Raw genomic sequence first — 18,974 nt, forward strand, 5'->3', positions numbered from 1 at the left:
GGGATCTGGAATGAGCGTTTTGAGCGTTTCGACAGTATATTTTGTGGGACATGAGAGCACATCAGACATATCGAATTGCATTCTGAATACGGAGAATGTCTTTCTGATATCAAATTTTTGAAAGTCACGATATAATACAAATTTTATGACAAATTATTAAAATTTGATATTTTTCACATTTTGATATATAACAGTCCTCGAAGTAAATTTTATAAATCTAATGATATATTCTTAAAGTGTATGTAGCTGGGAGGAAAAGCCGACGATTAATTGAAAATTTTGACCTTTCATATTGAAGATATGGATTTTTTTCCCAAAAGACCTAATTTTTTTGTGTGTTTTGGGAACAAAATCCATATCTTCAATACGAAAGGTCAAAATTTTCAATTGATCGTCGGCTTTTCATCCCACTTACATACACTTTAAGTATAAATCTTTAGATTTATAAAGTTTACTTCGAGTACTGTTAAATATCAATTTTTAATCATTTGCCATAAAATGTGTCTTACATAGCGAATTTCAAAAAAACAAAATTATTTGATATCAGAAGGACATTCTTCGTATTCAGAATGCAATTGGATATGTCTGATGTGCTCTAATGTCCCACAATAAATACTGTCCAAACGTAGATTGCCAAACAAATTTGTAGGCCTATTATTACATCTTCCCTTTTACTATCAATTTGGTCAGTACCGAAAATTAAATGGTACTCTCCAGCCCATATCTCACGCAAAATAGAAAATGAAAATTTGTTAACATAATTAATAAAAGTCTGTTTAGCGTAGCCAATGTGGAACATCTTGCTTCCTGCATTGGGCTATTCCATTTAAAGTCCACACTACCCCTGTGGACGATTTAGCTGAAGTCTTCCACAGAGGGAGTATGAGTTTTGAATAGAATAGAAAGTTTGGTATAACTTCTATTTGAAATACTCACTCCAGTTGTGGAACATATAGGTTAAGCCATAATGCAGAGGGAGTATGGGTTTCAAAGTGATTAACCCTGACCAATTACATTCAAAAAACATACTCCCCCTGTGGCAGACATTTCCAAAATCTTCCACAGGGGTAGTGTGGATTTCAACTGGAATAGCTAGCTTTTGGGGCATCACCTTGAGTTCAATGAATTGTGGTATCAAAATCTCATCTGCAGTATAATATTTATTTTGGAAATAATGATTTGACATGAACAATGCCGTTTTGGATTTTTTTAAAGTTGTCCTCGACAGGCTTTAATGCTAGACATTTTATGTTAAGTGATGCATAACATTTGGCATCATAATATTTGGTGCTCAAATTAAAAAGTTATTCAAGCTGAAACAGTTCGCCCTATATACACGGGTCACCATTGTTAAGTGGTCTACCGTGAAAACAGGGACCGGGAAGTACCATCACCTAAGAAGACGAAGCGATTATAAAGATACAAATCGATTGCAAATGCAGTGGATTGTATAAGTTTTAGATAAAGCTGCTGATGTTTTTATGAGATAGTCTAGCGTTTATTTTTTGATTTTGGTTGTTGTCAATGACCAAACTAATGATATGAGTGAGTGCGTGTCAATTGATAATGGGTAGGGCTAAGGACGCCGGCCATGACCATGATGACAAGCAACTTGAAGTTGAGTACCTGAAGTGGTCAAGTTTTGCACTACGACTTTCTCGGCAATAAGCTTTCCCGTTTTGAGACGACTTCATGAACAGTCAGTGTTGTGTGTAATTGGAATCTCTACAGTAACAAGTTTTCCCGTTTTGAGTCGACTTCATGAACAGTGATCCTCATTTGTCGTTGGGACATATAGGCATATTAGAGGTAGGCCTAAACCCATGCTTGCGATTTTTCGCTAAGGTTCATAGTATGGGCATCTACCATGCATGCATTTGGACACTGACATGACAGCCAGTACGACAAATGTATTTCGCCATCTGATATGCTGAAGATACATGATCAGGCTGCACACATGGCATAGCTGATTCTATTTGGACAACTTGCCCGCGTAGGACACATCCGTGCCTTTTATAGTAAGATCATGGAAGAAATCATATTGTAGTATAAATTTTGGCACCCAAGACCCAACATGGCAGATACAGATAGCGACTCCAAACCTGGTGATGTCTTGGCGAATGCTATCGTCAAAGGTGATCTTGCTTTGGTAGATATGATGCTGAAGGAACGACATACAAATGGACTTAAGGAATCTAAATACCAAAATACCACTGGGAACTCTGCATATACGGTTGCGATACAAGAAGGATATGTAGGTAAGAGCCTAGTCTTGCCAGCAAGACTTCAGTCTTTATCATAAACATAATGACATCTACGGACCTAGATAGAGAGTATGGTTACAGTTACTGGAACTAGGTAAGAGCCTGGCTGTACTACTATAATGTTTTGTAAGACTAAATGGCAAGCACTAAGATATGAAGATGAAGGCGAGGATGAAGATGAAGGCAAGGATGAAGGCGAAGATGAAGATGATGTCAATTATGATGATGATGATGATGATGATGATGATGATGATGATGACGATGTTGATGATGATGTTGATGATGATGATGATGATGATGATGATGATGTGAGTTGGGCCTTTCTTCCATGAAAACCATGATTAAGTGTCAGTACGTGGAAGACTATTTAGAGAGTGGATTTTGGCTCATCTTTCACACACAAGGAAGAACAGTCTGCAACACTATTACAATTCTAAGTTTCCAGTGACTGTTTGAACATTGGAATTAGAATCAGAGTTCGAACACATAATTTTTTCCGGGATTGTAGTGTAGGTCCCAGGTTCAAATCTGTATGGTCAGTTATTTTTTCCACTGGAAGTCGTTATGTGACGACTCGTGTTTATTAAATTTAAATTTATTTTTCATACATGTTGCTGCCCTGAAAACAATCATTTATACCTGTTTTCATAATGGGCTATTCCACTTGAAATCCACACTACCCCTGTGGAAGATTTTGGAAATATCTTCCATAGGGGCATGTTTATAAAATGTAATCTAGTACTTCCATGGTCATAGATAATCATTGTGAAACCCATACTCCCCCTGTATTATGGCTTTACCTATATATTTCACAACTGGAGTGAGTATTTCAAATAGAAGTTACCCAATTGTCTATTCTATTAAAAATTGATACTCCCTCTGTGGCAGACTTCAGCAAAATCTTCCACAGGGGTATTGTGGATTTTAAATGGAATAGCCCAATGTTTTCTTTTCATACAAAGTGATGGTTCAAATGATGCTGAAATACGACGTACCGCTGGGGGACGCCTTACTACGAGCCGTGGATGCGGATTTTATGGATGCGGTAGAAGAAATCTGTAGCTACGCCAGGAAACACCCAGTAATGTATAGACCATTCCTATAATTGGCACTTTCCTGTCGTTGATGGGGTGAACATCGATTATAACGCCCTTCTTAACCTCGCTTTCGTTATTTTATAGGCACGTGATACCCTTGTCCTCGCTTTATCGTTATTTTACATGTCACCGGGGGGTGGTGCCCAAAGTTGACCAAATTGTACAAAAACGTCTGACATTTCACAACTGCCTGACATTGCTTGACATTGACTGACGACATTAAACGATTTTCGGTAACTGGCAATAAAAGAAAAAAATCACTAGTTTACTAATTTCTTGATAAAAGAGCCAAAAAACAAGTCTAAGCATTAAAAATCTTGAGTATATGCCCAAATTTTGCTATAATTTTCACTTTTTTGTGTGTCTTTAATTAAATTATCGGTTATCAGAATGAAAATGTCTTTCCCAAAAATTAACTGTATAAACTGAAATTAGTCTTGGTACAAGTCTTTGGGCTTGATTGTCACAGCATACGAAAAGCACCATAAAAATGCATGTTTTTGGCCCTTATTTCCAAAAATTGACCAAATATTAACATTTGACTTTTATTGCCAGTTAAAGGATTAGGATTTAGCTATGTTTCATTTGATAGTTTTTTTAATCCCAAAAAATTAGTGCTGTATTTTTCTGGAATAGGGAGTAGACACTGTTTTTGCAGTGTGCGTTTGTATATAAAAACGAAGAAGATCAAACATTTGCGTCATCTATCTTTGAACGCCCACAGATTTGGAACCAAACGATCAAATTGAATCAAGTAAAAAACCAAATTAAAGCTTAAATTGCACATTATTTTATAATTAAATAATCTAAAAATGCCCATTTTACCCATTTTGACTGATTTACATTGACAGGGTTGCCTTAATGGGCGTATAGTTATGATATTTCAGGGTTATCTCATTGTATAAACAAGGACAAAATAATTAGTTTTTTTACATGAGCGGCTTCCCATTGTGCTATGCGCTACAATCAAAACTAAAATGATCCTTGAGTTCTGACCAACAGTGTATTATTTATTTATTTATTTATTTTTATTTATTTATTTATTTATTTATTTATTTATTTATTTATTTATTTATTTATTTATTTATTTATTTATTTATTTATTTATTTATTTATTTATTTTTATTTGTTGGTTTATTTATTTATTTATTTATTTTTATTTGTTTGTTTGTTTATTTATTTATTTATTTATTTTTATTTGTTTATTTATTTATTTATTTATTTATTTATTTATTTTCAGGAACTAAGAGAGACAATCCTTAACTGTAGATGCGACAATGGAGATTTACACCCACGTTTTACACCAATCATATTAGCTGCATACAACAATAACTTTGAAATTGTTGAGGTATTTAATATGTTGTTTTTTCCTTTTCTGTTTCGTTTTTGTAGTTAAAAGACCTATTCAGTGATCCCAACGAAAGTGTAAACAAATGTAGAATATTCGTGATATGATATAAATTTTTATGGCAAATTATCAAAATTTGATATTTTTGTTGTTGATATTGAACAGTTCTTGAAGTAAACTTAATTAGGCCTAATCTAATAATATGAATTTCAAGTGTATGTAGCTGGGAGGAAAAGCCGATTCATTTAAAAAGTTTGACCTTTCGTATTGAATGTACTCACCCCCCCCCCCCCCGACCTAAAATTTTAGGTCACATACATACACTTTAAGTACATATCATTAGATTTATAAAGTTTACTTCGAGGAATGTTAAATATCAAAAATATTAATTTGTGGTAATTTGCCATTAAATTTGAATTATGTCGCGAATTAAAAAAAAAAATCAAAATTATTTGATATCAGAAGGACATCCCTGCTATTCAGAATGCAAATCAATATGTCTGATGTGCTCTGATGTCCCAGAAAAAATCCGAGCCCTTAAGGGATCTAAAATGAGCGTTTATTGCGTTTCGACAGTATTTTTGTGGGACATGAGAGCACCTCAGACCTATCGAATTGCATTCTGAATACGAAGCATGTCTTTCTGATATCAAATAATTTTCATTTTTTGAAAATCACAATATAATACAAATTTTATGACAAATTATAAAAATTTGATATTTTTCAAATTTTTGATATATAACAGTCCTCGAAGTAAATTATATAAATCTAATGATATATTCTTAAAGTGTATGTAGCAGGAGGAAAAGCCGACGGTCAATTGAAAATTTTGACCTTTCATATTGAAGATATGGATTTTTTTCCCAAAAAGACCTAATTTTTTTTTTGGTGTTTTGGGAAAAAATCCATATCTTCAATGAAAGGTCAAATTTTCAATTGATCGTCAATCTCATTTCACCTACATACACTTTAATATAAATCATCAGATTTATAAAGTTTACTTCAAGTACTGTTAAATATCAAAAATATCAATTTTAATGATTTGCCATAAAATGTGTATTAAATTGCGAATTTCAAAAAATCAAAATTATTTGATATCAGAATGACATTCTTCGTATTCAGAATGCAATTCGATATGTCTGCTATGCTCTAATGTCCCAAAATAAATACTGTCCAAACGTTCATACCCCAGCCCTTAAGGGATCTAAAATGAGCGTTTATTGCGTTTCGACAGTATTTTTTGTGGGACATGAGAGCACCCCAGACCTATCGAATTGCATTCTGAATACGAAGCATGTCTTTCTGATATCAAATAATTTTCATTTTTTGAAAATCACAATATAATACAAATTTTATGACAAATTATAAATTGTTGATATTTTTCAAATTTTTGATATATAACAGTCCTCGAAGTAAATTATATAAATCTAATGATATATTCTTAAAGTGTATGTAGCAGGGAGGAAAAGCCGACGGTCAATTGAAAATTTTGACCTTTCGTATTAAAGATACTAGCGGGAGACCCGCGCTTCGCGCGGGTCCCCGCTAGTTGAGTAAACGGGAGCGGTTAGTACACGGGAGTGGTTAGTAAACATGGTAAACGGTGATGATGATAATCATGGTGTCTTGGTGTAGATTATTCATCCAGTATAGTAATGACCATGTTAGCTTGATAATCATATGTTAGCTCCTAGAAAACGTTTCAATTTCGGGTTATAATGGTATAAAACATGTAAGCAACATGTTTAAAAGTCGCAGCAAAACATTTTAAGCGAGCCCGTGTTAATAGCTAGGCCTACATTATAGCCAGGATTTATTTGCGGGGGTCCAGAATTTCTAAAATGTGGACTTTCAAGTTCCACTAAAGTGGGCTCACCCACCCTCTATCATTTAATCTTTTCGGGCTATACTGAATAGTTGAACGACTCTGTTGGCTATATTTCAACATTCCATCTGAAAAGTGGATTTTTTTTTGCAAATCTGTCACCAAATATCCCCCCCCCCTTTTCATCAGCTTACACCCAATGATCCCCCCGAAATGGCTTCAAGGCCTTTGCTTTGACCCAGTTTCCAATTCTGAGGGGACACAGCCGGCTGCACGGCGCGCGACACAGTGGTGCTACGTGGCCATTCAAAAAGGTGGCGGCAAAAAACTTCCGAGTGTGCCACCCTGGAGTGTGCCCTCCCCCCCTTCCCAAATTCCTGGATCCGCCACTGTCTCATAGAAGCAGTCAGTCACGTACACACCCAGACAAACATACGTAGGCCTACGCGCGGTAAGCCAACATTAAATGCGTCCATACCATGCGCCGCAATGCGCGTGAAACCATGGTGCCGTGTACGCGCAGGCAGGGGCGTAACCAGACCTGACCTTCCGGGGGCAAGATTGAAAAATGTCCCAATTTTTGACCAAAAGTTGTATTATTTATGTGCGCATCGCGAGCGGCTTGCCGCGAAGTGATAAACGGGTGGGGTCCAGGGGCCCGCCTTAGGGCCCCTGGTGGGATCCAGAGGCAAAGCCCCGGCGGGGGTCAAGGGGGCGGAGCCCCCTGAAGCTCATGGTTTTTGGCATAGTGTTCAGAGTACAAAATTTCACAATGAAAGTAGTATAGATCTTCTTCCCTCTTTCTTTCCCTTTTCTCTTCTGCCTTCCCCTCTTTTTCTTTTCTTCTTTCCCTTTCTCTTCTTCCCTCTTTTTCCCTCTTTTTCTCTTCTCCTTCCCCTTTTTTCTTTCCTCTTTTTCTATCCTCTTCCCCTTTTCCCTTCCCATTTTTGCACTTCTTCCCAGTTTTTTGTGTCCGGGGGCAGCTGCCCCCCCCCCCTAGTTACGCCATGCGCGCAGGTGCGTGACTCGCCACTTACCGCGCGTGTTGGACACCACTTGCATTTGACGCGTTTGCTGTCATGACCTGACCCATAAGGTTATTGACCTCAACGGCCTAGCAACCGAACATTTTTTTTGTTATTTCCATAGTGACTGAATAGTTTTGCAAAAATGAACGTCAGATGGTTTAATGGCAATATGTACCCGATCAATGTACGAATAAATCAGCGCTGAAAGTGAAAGCATCTCGGAGACTGCTTCTGGACAAGATTTAGCGACTTCCTTTTATTTATATAGATGGATTTTTTTCCTCAAAAGACCTAATTTTTTTTTGATGTTTTGGGGAAAAAATCCATATCTTCAATACGAAAGGTCAAAATTTTCAATTGATCGTCGGCTTTTCATCCCACCTACATACACTTTAAGTATAAATCATCAGATTTACAAAGTTTACTTCAAGTACTGTTAAATATCAAAAATATCAATTTTTAATGATTTGCCATAAAATGTGTATTAAATTGCGAATTTCAAAAAATCAAAATTATTTGATATCAGAATGATATTCTTCGTATTCAGAATGCAATTCGATATGTCTGATGTGCTCTAATGTCCCAAAATAAATACTGTCCAAACGTTCATACCCCAGCCCTTAAAGGTAAAGGTCTAAGGATTTGTCGTTTTATTCGGAGCCAAATGAATTTGTTTCAAGTGTTTTTACTATAATCAAGCACCATGCACCATGTCCTGTTTTGAATTCACTGCATTGGAAAGCTTACTATCAAGAGATTTTGTTTGAATTTTGGATACGCGTTGCTAACACATTACAGAAATAATGTTGATAGTGTCGAGATTTGAGTAGAGAAATAAGAGTCTGGCACACAATAGAGGTTATCCACTTTACTCATGCGTGACTTCTAACAGAAGGCGCCGATTCCCGTAGTATTCCTCATTCAAACCAATCCAAAGCATGACCTGCATTACTTTGGTGGGCTATTTTGAAACAGTCATGGTTGCACATGCAGGTACTTCTTTTGAAACTCCTAAAGAAGGTATAGCAGTCGTTGATAGGATATGCAGCTTATAGAACACGCGGATAACCTCTATCCGTATATTGCTTCTGGTATAGAGTTTTATTGTGCTTGACATGCAGAGAATTAGGTCATAGATGTGATATTATCTGGTGGGACAAAGCCCTGAATGAATCTCGAATCTGGTCCATAGCTCCTATATTATCATAGAAAGCAGCATAGCTGCATATTTATAACAAATACACAATTACGAATTTTTTTCAACGTTCATGTGCGCTGGCTGCTCTGGGGAAAGAATAAAATTTCTTCATCCACTCAACTCGGAGAACTAAGCATAATCAATAATCACTCTAATCACATCTCAGAGCAACCAAAGTTGTAAAGCAATAAAATATAAGTTTTGAATGCATGTATCCAAACTAGTATCGATAAAGAAAAACATAACTAAGGACATTCCTTGCAACAAATTCATCAAGTTTGGTAATTAACGAATCAGAGTTTTTCTTTTGTCAAAACATAGTCAGAAAAAAGGTTTCCTAACCACAGAATGAACGGCTCTTTTCATAGCCACCGAACTTAACAAAAAGACAGATATGATTGGTATAATCTTTTTGTTGGATATTCATAGTTTTGAATATCTTTATCCACAAAATATGACCCTTTTTTCTTTTTTAGAAACCAAGATAAGGTTTCACTGTAGGCTATTAGTTATGTAATTCAGAATTTCTCAGAAGAATTCATAATTTAATACAGCAAGGCAGAAAGTTTAATGACCAGGTTTTTACTGAAAGCAGGTACCCTTTGCCTTTTATAATTTTGCCGACGGAAGTTGTGAATTGTTGCCCAGTGCGCTCAAGAATCTAAAAAGTAAGGGTGGAGCATGATTATCCAATTTTTTCCACGACGAAACAAAAGACCGACCAAGAATTTGCGTTTTGCATAAGTTTGTTTTGATATTTCGCAATCAGCCGTTTTTGCCAAAATTGTTTTAATTTTGGCTGAACATTTTCAGAAAATATGTTTGCAAAAACTGTTTAGATTTTAGTCTAATTTTTGCCACCAGAAAAAAAACAGCCCGCCCGCCCGACCAACCTTATACTTGAAGGACCGTTCGCCCATAAAACATGTTTTTTTCGTCGCCTAAATACGTTTATATATCAATACTATTACTAACTATAATAATATTATTATTATTGTCATCATCATCATCATCATCATCATCATCATCATCATCATCATCATCATCATCATCATCATCATCATCATCATCATCATCATCATCATCATCATCATCATCATCATCATCATCATCATCATCATCTACTATTTCTTCCTCCGCAGATACTTATAAAAATGGGCGCATTCATCCCAGAACCGGACCCTAACAAGTCGACAAATACTCTTGAAGAAACGCATGATCTTATTGATATTTACAAAGCCTTATGTAGCGAAGCTTACATTTCCTTGGCGTCTGTGGATCCTATTGATACGGCGTTTGGTCTTTGTCGGATATTGCAAAAGTAAGCAATGATATGTAAACAACAACAACAGCAACAAAGCACAACAACATCAAAACAAACAAAACAACAACAACAAGAAAACACAAAACAAAACAAACAGAAAAATAAGTCTTGTTTTTCTATTTGTTTTGTTTTGTTTTTTCTTCTTAACCTTAAAAGGTTAATGAAAGTCAATTCCCAATTTCCCGATACATTTTTCTTTTCAAGATTGAGTTGGTGACTTTTTTTAATTATTTTAGTAGTGCCCAAATCAGCATGTGGTAAAAGATAGCAGAAGTGCAACGCTAACCACGAACGATGTCATGATGTTAGTTGAGTGCATTATATAGGACCTACACCCCCCCCCCATATATCCATTAAAAATATGCTTAAAATACGGGTTTCTTGATGAGGAATAGTTTCAAATTGATTTTATTTTTCTAAAACTTGACAAAAGTGTCAAATAATGAAATATTTGGAAATAATGAATTATTTCTTCGGCAAATATCCGAGACCGGAGTCGGGTAACGGGAAACTGTGAGTCGACTTTAATTAGCCTAATGTTGAAAAGGTTTTTGTATTTATTTGAATTGATTCATTTATTTTGCTTTGTCGGAGACTGCATAATAAAGAAATAACAAAAGTATATATAGATCTATTTTTATGTAAAATATTAATTTTACAGTAAAATTATTAGTAATTGAGAATAATGCGTTCCATATTTATTGAAACCATGACGTTTGTGGAAACTTGCTATCTACGGTAGATAGCATTTATTGAAACGGCGATGTTTGTGAAACTGTTTTTTGCCGCATTTCGTGGTATATTTTACAAAAATGGTTTAATCTTTTTCATATTCCACGAGGCATAAAACTTGACTCATGCATAGCCTAAAATTGAAAATATATGTTTCTTCTTACGTTTTCCTTATGTTAGTAATGTCAAAAGTTATGTACCTAAATTCAGTGGCGTAGCCAGGGGGAAGGAGCAGCAGAAATATCTTGCCTACTCCCGTGAGATGTTGGCCGCCGAAATTCTAAAATATTTTACACCTTTCATTTAAACCATTTTGGACTATTTTCGTCAGACCGCCTCCAAGTTTCTACCCTATCCCCTTCGCTACTGCCACATATGAACAAAGTTATGACAGTCGAATATCCATTTAGATCAGACTTTGTAATCAGTGGCGGCGCTACGGGGGGGGGGGCAGTTTTTTAGTTCCCCCCCAGTTTTAAGGCAAACACCCCAAAATTACAAAAATGTCCACTTTTTGCGACAATTTTGTGTAAAATTTGTTGATTCCCCCACCTCATGCCCCCCCCCCCCAAAAAGAAACTTCTGGTGCCGCCACTGTTTCTAATGTGAGGAAAGTACAATTAGAGCTGTAAATATTCAGAAAATTTAGAAGAGCTGTAAATATTCAGCTCACCATGCCACAACACAAAACTGAAACGAAAACCATGAAATCATGTAGGGCCCTACTAAAGGGTTTAAAAAATACCCCATCCCTAAAATTACACAACATTTCTTCGCAAAACTTGATATTTTGTCGATTTGAACAATTTAAAAACATGTGAATAGTGAAATCTTTTTGTTACCCTACCAAAGTTCTCCCATCTCAGTATCATTTTACTTTGGTCCAAAATAATCACGTTTTCCAAAAATGATGCTTTTATACGTACAGTTATAATTCTGTATGATTTTTTTTTTACCTTGCAGCGCATAGACCAGCTGTCGGTGGCCCTATTCCTTTTTAACAAGTTTTACCAATGTTCTCTTTATTTGTTGACAGTTTAAGTAATTTGATGCCTGAATTCAGTGCGCAATTCATCGAATTAGCAGACAGAGTTCGACAGTATGCAGGAGATATACTGGGTCAATGTAGAAGCACAGAAGAGGTAAGAGGATTCATAATCTTGTAACAAATGTCAGATCCTTGAATATCGTAAAAACTCGATAGTTAGCATATGTATGTGCTTACTATCAAGCACTTTGAAAACATGAAATTGTACCAAAGTCTGGCGCTTTACCAACTGAGCTAATGGGGTTGCGACACACATTTGCAGGTTTACTTGTTGGTACATACCTATGTCCGAGACCTATGTGTATCTATGATTTTCTCAAAACCCTTTACACTTTTGTGGATGGGGCTCTTCATGTTTGCATGTTTTAAAAGCGTTCGATAGTAAGCACATATGCTAACTATCGAGTTTTTACGGTATCATTATTTTGTTATTGTATAAGAGGCCGGTCGAGTGCAGATCCGTCGGAACACGCTTTTCAATACGGAATATATGCTAACCTCATCGTGAGATCATCCAAGCAGCAAAGTTCATTTCCCATCGAAAAAGCGTTATATTACGGATCTGCAGTTAAGTTGACCGTTCTGATAATCAAACCACCCCTACTTTGGTGAAATAGATTTGGCAACATAATCAGAACTAGCCCAGTATATAACTTCATTAAAAAAACATAATCTATATTTATTAAGTTGAAAGTTTTGTTGGAGGGACTATTATAAAGTTAATCCTTCCCTCCGGTTTATATGCCTCGGGTTTGTTCTATCACCATGATTTTATCTAGACCTGCCATGTTCTCTACACTGCACTTTAGGAAAATGTTTGGTTTGTGTCACTCATCAACAACCTTATCAGTAGTGGATAGCATAGCAATATGTGCTACATCCACACCCATGAGCCGTAGATAGCATACCAAGTATGTCATCCACATCCTCATCAGCAGTAGATAGCTTATGTCATCCACATCCTCATCAGTAGTAGATAGCATACCAAGCACGGAGCTATCATATTCGTGGAGGCGCATTAGATTACATAACGCATTGTAACTTTGTGCCGATTTCAATTTCCGCCAAGCTATTCATCGAGAGGTACCTTTTGTTCAGGTCAATCGTCAATAAGTGATCAAAAGAATGTCATGTGAAAGCGCCCACTTGAGTGAGAGGTACCTATTGTGTTCATTCAACCCAAGGGTGTAACTGAGTGTTCGCCAGCACACAAAATTACACTTTACCGTCGAAGTACAATTATTTACCACCCACCTTTATTTAGGCGCCTTGCTGATCGATTACCCGTAACACCGTGCCATGGCTGCATGCTATGTATATAGGTCTATATGTGTCACTTTCTATAATTAACTTCTTCGCAGTAGGCCTATATGTTGTTATGATGGTTATAGGCCTGTCCAATAAAGTCAAATGGGTTTCTTAATATCACAAATATCCATTTTAAAAGCCAGTAGGGGCAATTGAGGTAGTGAAGGAGGGTCGAGGGGTGAAAAGAGAAGTGGGTGGTTGATCGGGATTGTAGGGAGGGGAGAAAGACAAAAAGAAAAAGAAAGGTAGAGGGGGAGAAGGAGAGAGAGAGGGAGAAGAAGGAGAGCGATGGAGTGACAGGTCCCTAAAGTAGGCGTATAGATCCGAGGGGGGATAGTCCATACAATTACCCCCCCCCCCCCCCTCATGTTGACGCCTGTGTATGGTTTCTGTCGAAATCAACCTCATATTTGACCAGTGCTTCGCGCGAATTTATTCCACTTTTGTCCCATATTTCACCAGTTTAGTTTCAATAGGCCTATGGTAAAATATTTCGCGCGCGCATAAGGTACAGGTAATGGATTCACTATACCGGGTAGGCCTACAAAACAAATCCCACCCCCATGTCAAAAAGAAATCTACGCCACTGCTAAAGTGTAGGCATAAGAAAGAATAAGTACGTGCAGAGAAAGGAAAAGAAAGGGATGAATAAAGAAAATTATTATTATAGAAACTAAGCATATAACAACACTAGGCAGCCGTTCAATGATGCCAAAACCTTTATGCGTTATGTAATTAAAACACCCAGTCAAATGTATTTCACACCTGCCAAACACAAGTCACCCAATTTTGATAAATGGACGTTGAATGTACGCTCTCATGAATATTTATTGGCAACATTTTCCAATATGTCAGCGCTCTAATCGGAAACAATAGAACAATAGACCCTGCAGAGCGTTGATACCAAGTATGTCATCCACACCCTCATCAGCAGTAGATAGCATACCAAGTATGTCATCCACACCCTCATCAGCAGTAGATAGCATACCAAGTATGTCATCCACACCCTCATCAGCAGTAGATAGTATACCAAGTATGTCATCCACACCCTCATCAGCAGTAGATAGCATATCAAGTATGTCATCATCATATAATAGGCCATCTCCTTTCTTCATCATCTAATAAGAGCTAAATGGGCTATTCCAGTTGAAATCCACACTACCCCTGTGGAAGATTTTGGAAATATCTTCCGGGGGGGTATGTTTATCAAATGTAATTGATCCTAGATATTCATTGTGAAACCCATACTCCCTCTGTATTATGGCTTTATGGCTATCTTCCACAACTGGAGTGAGTATTACAAATGGAAGTTACCCAATTGTTTATTCTATTAAAAATTGATACTCCCTCTGTGGCAGACTTCAGTAAAATCTTCCACAGGGGTATTGTGGATTTTAAATGGAATATCCCAATGTGAACAGAACAAGAACACTTTAGACAAAATCAACATTACATGTATTTGTACTTGTATGGATATAAATATATATATCCTATTTTAATTGACATGATTCTGTAAAAATTATGATTTTTTTAATCATGATTATTTTTTTAATCGACATGTTAATAATTTATGAAATAGTATAAAAGTTGATTGTATCGTTGCAAAATTCTCACAGATAAACATTTAAAGACATGTGAAATATTGTGTGCGAAAAACCCTCCCTTGTGATAAAAATTTGCAATCAAATACAATTCTGCTCATCTTTATCCATCTAAATCATTATTGAAATCATTATAAAATTGTATTTAAAGGAGGATTTTGTGATCCTAGCATCCTCTTACACTGCTCCATAGGCCACTGTTGTAATTTCGTTCTGGTATACCAGAACGAAATTTGAATTTGACGATATTTTTGCTAAACAAATTAATATGCAAGAAATATTTGGAACATAAACATTATGTAGCCAGAAGTTTCCAGTGGTATAAAAGTCTCAACTTTTTTTGAGAAAAGTGGGGGGATGAGGTTGTGGATCACGAAATGCCCTTTTAAGTTTATGTAATATTTGATATCCCCCCTGGGAGGGGCCTGGTATAACAATATTTCTACCAACCTCAATGTTTTAATCAGATGGTTGAAGTAATACCTGCTCTAAGATTACAAAATATGAAAGGTTTATTAGATTGAAATTTGGATTGAAGTCTCTAATCTAAAAAAAGGTAAAATTTATGTATGTCCAAAATATTTAATTATGAATTTTTATACTCGAAGGCAGAAATAAAAAGAAAAAAAGATTGCGTCTGACGTCCTCATCAAATCAAACTCCCTGTGGCAAGTGATGGTCAGCATAGCGTAAATAGGGTGGCGCCTTCCCTAGTTACGCTATGCTTAACCAATCACAAGCAGTGGGGAGTTTGATTGACAGGAAGACAAGACGCAAACTAGTTTTTTTTTATACTGCTTTCGAGTGTAATTTTAATTTGATTTACAGATTAAGGAACCAAAATAAAAACTAAATGCAAGGATGTGAAGTACGTTTAAAAAAACTATCCTGAAATACTGGAATGGGAACAAAATATGAAATTGTGAATATTTTTGTACAGGTGGGGAAGATAAAAAAAAAATCCTGAATTATATTTGTCCTGAAAACGTATATCCCTTTAAATGACAAAAAAAACTAAACTATTATATTAAGTGGATAGAATATGACATGGTTGGTACAAACATCATTATACAGGGTGTCCCAGAATGATCTGTACCGGGAAATATGGAATTTTTTAGGTATGAAGGGCATGTTGAATGGTCATATTGTTTTGCATTTTAAGTTCTGCATATATTTAGCTTTCTCAGATTTTTAGATTTTAAAAATTGGACGTTTCTAGTAGAAGTTATAGAAGATTGCGTAAAAATGGTGAATTCTAAGTTTTGACAACGTAACCTATTTTGAAAATCTGTAACATTACTAACCGTTCAGCACAAAGTTATTTGGAAAAAAGTTATGCAGGTATTTTAGCTCTGATCATATTTCCACTAAATAGCCGATATCTATCTATTATTTATGACGTTACGAAGCAATCATTATATGGAATTAAGGATTTGTGGCCTAATCCCATTCTCTCCTTGGCGGTAGTTTTAAATATGGTTATTGTGATGTGAGGTCCATGTCATTTGAAATGCTTGCAGAGATCGAACTGGTTGTGGTACAGAAAAGAAGGCTCCTCAATTTACTGTACAGCAGTGTGGATTTCTTTTAAAAACTTACTGGTAAACCGGCAGCTATGTTTAGACGCAAAGAAGATTCATTAGACGATAGTGTATAATGTAAAGAAGTTTGACGAGCACGGAACTGTCAGGAATCGGCAGAGTGAAGCTTCGGGTGCTCGTAAGACTGTAAGAACTAGAGCAAACATTGCAGCTGTCCGACAAGCTTTAAGGCGCAACCCCAACAGTAGTTGTCGTCGAAATGCTGTGCAAAACATCCCACGTTCTTCATTTAATCGTATCGTGCCATTTTTCAAAGGTATGCGAGTCGTTTTTCATCGATTTTACATTATTGCATGCCACGCCAAAACAAATAAAGGTAGCGTGCTGAAATTAACAGAATAAGTAGGAGACATGTCCAACATTATAATGCTTGTATCAAAAATAGATACACTGCCCGTCTTCTATTTTTAGTTATTTTTGCAAACACGGTACAAATCATTCTGGGACACCCTGTACCAGGCCCCGACCCCATTTTCCCACTCCAGATAAAAACAAATAAATTAGAAAATTTCAATTACACTAGTGAATGATACTGATTCTGAAGCTGGTTGAGACTGTTGAAATGCCTCAATCTTAGTACTGTCTTCTTGTGAATCTTGTCCTGAGTTGCTCTGTGCCTGAATGGATGCCTGTAAGGGGGTAAAATCAATAAATCTGATGTAAAATTCAAAACATAAAAATGGTGTATATAGGACTCGCGACTCTATTAAGCAGATTGTTGCAAGGTGTTTTTTGGACATTTTACCATGTTTTACCCTGATTTTTTTTCGGTGGCCCTGATCACACATACTGTAAAAATATCCACCATATTGTGGGTAAACCATGGTATTGAGTATTTGTATAATAAAATCGCTTGCCATGCTTTACACAAAAAATGAGGGTAGTACCCTTGTTGACAGCTGCACAACACAAAGATGAAATTAACTGCGATTTTTGATGTGCTTAAATTTGGGGCCAATTTTTAGTGTTATATTACATATGTTTATTTGTCTTGATGAATTGGTTTGTTGGTCAGCTGGGTAATTTTTCCAAGTTTTGCTCTCCTTTTTAAAGTTTTACCTGATACACAACTGATAACCTGATTATGCATATTCTTGCAATGCCAAGTCACTTTCTATACCGAAATTGAATCTAGGAAACTAAGAGTATCTTTACTTTATTATTAATATTGATTAGCCTCTAACCTGTTGTTCTTGGGCGGCCTGGGCGAGCCGTTGTTCCTGGGCTGCCCTAACAGAAGAGGCTAAGAATATGGAGAAATCCTTGCAAGCAGGAGGCTGGAAAGATAATAATAATGATGAAGATTATAATGATGAAGATTATCATGATGATGCTGATGGTGATGATGATGAGGATGATGATGATGATGATGACAATGATGATTGTGATAATAATTATTAATAAAAAATAATCTTATTAAAGATTACAGTCCAGAAACATATGTTAATAATTCAGTTAGGTTAATCTATAATAATTTAGGGAGTTGTGATAAAATATGGCCTATTCAGTGATTTGCTCATCCGGACGATTGTAAAAATCATCAAAATTCAGATTTTGGTACCTTTGTCATTGTCATAGATGTGCTAACATTCAGCCGAAAACCGCGTATTTAAGACAAAATAAGGCATTTATATGAATCTGTAATTATATACTGACAATATATAAATTAGCAGCATGTATGTGGCTTCAAATTCATCAATACTGCTGGTTTCTTAATTTTGCCAAATTGTTCATTTCAAAAATAACAAATGACAATTTAAATGACTTATTCTTCACATTTAAGAACAATTTTATTTTTTTAACACTTGCGCTGGGATCCCTGAATAGGCCTTTAAATGACATGGTAGCAAGCAAATTTTTTGTTATGGATTTACCTGAGTAGCTTTGGTAGCTGTTTTTTCTGTTGGCACAACAGGTGCGTACTATAAAGACAAGAAAGAACAATATGAGTTTGACATTAACCCCATGAGAACTACCTGCCGATTGGCCAAAATGAACATTGTGTCCAATTTTGAACCAATCAAGGAGGGTATTAAAAAGATCATCAGTTTGAACATAAATAGTTTAAAGCCTAGTCATTATTGGTAATTGAAATGAGCATTTCAAGTTATCAACCAATCAGAAATGCCGTTAGATGACCAGTAGTGTCCAGGGGGGTAATTATGCAGTCATGTTATCAGAAGGGCTACGTGAATGAAGAGAGTGGGTGCTATGGGGAAGCATTACATTTATGCAATGTAAATCATACACTATAGGTCACACTGCACATTCATCTAATCTTTCCGATCTTCGTAATGAGTCCAAAATTGAGCACAAACAGCCTAAAAATCTACAACCAATACTTTAGGAATCATAATTATCGCATAACACCCATATAATAATGCTTTACAGCAGTACAAAAGTCCAATAATCTATTAGTCATAATCATAGATTGGTATTTGAAATGAATATTGCAATTTTCAAATTCCCAATTAACAAACTGCTACAAAAATCAAAAAATTGATGACTGCTAGTAGGGATAAACACGTAAGTATGAAAGCTTGGGTAGTAAAAGAACTGAAAAGGCTAATCATCCTTCCAAATCTCTCTTGTGTGAAAAT

The 18,974-nt window shown here is 36.0% G+C and overlaps 1 protein-coding gene and 1 long non-coding RNA gene across 2 annotated transcripts in view; one reads left to right on the forward strand and one right to left on the reverse strand.

Moving 5' to 3' along the window:
- Positions 1-1,411: 1,411 nt before the first annotated feature.
- Positions 1,412-18,974, forward strand: part of LOC140171559 (short transient receptor potential channel 4-like) — a 96,699-nt gene continuing 79,136 nt past the window's right edge. Inside the window, exons 1-5 of the mRNA XM_072194832.1 lie at positions 1,412-2,258; positions 3,227-3,345; positions 4,602-4,709; positions 9,903-10,081; positions 11,853-11,958. Of these exons, the coding sequence (XP_072050933.1) occupies positions 2,075-2,258; positions 3,227-3,345; positions 4,602-4,709; positions 9,903-10,081; positions 11,853-11,958 (696 nt within the window). The 5' untranslated portion in view covers positions 1,412-2,074. The remainder of the gene's footprint in view (positions 2,259-3,226; positions 3,346-4,601; positions 4,710-9,902; positions 10,082-11,852; positions 11,959-18,974) is intronic.
- Positions 16,834-18,411, reverse strand: LOC140171554 (uncharacterized). Its single transcript, XR_011861617.1, has 3 exons — positions 18,249-18,411; positions 17,559-17,651; positions 16,834-17,003 (listed from the first exon to the last, which is right to left on the reverse strand). It is a non-coding gene; the product is annotated as an uncharacterized lncRNA (long non-coding RNA).

Source organism: Amphiura filiformis, chromosome 15, assembly GCF_039555335.1.
Source record: "Amphiura filiformis chromosome 15, Afil_fr2py, whole genome shotgun sequence".
Taxonomy (NCBI): domain Eukaryota; kingdom Metazoa; phylum Echinodermata; class Ophiuroidea; order Amphilepidida; family Amphiuridae; genus Amphiura; species Amphiura filiformis.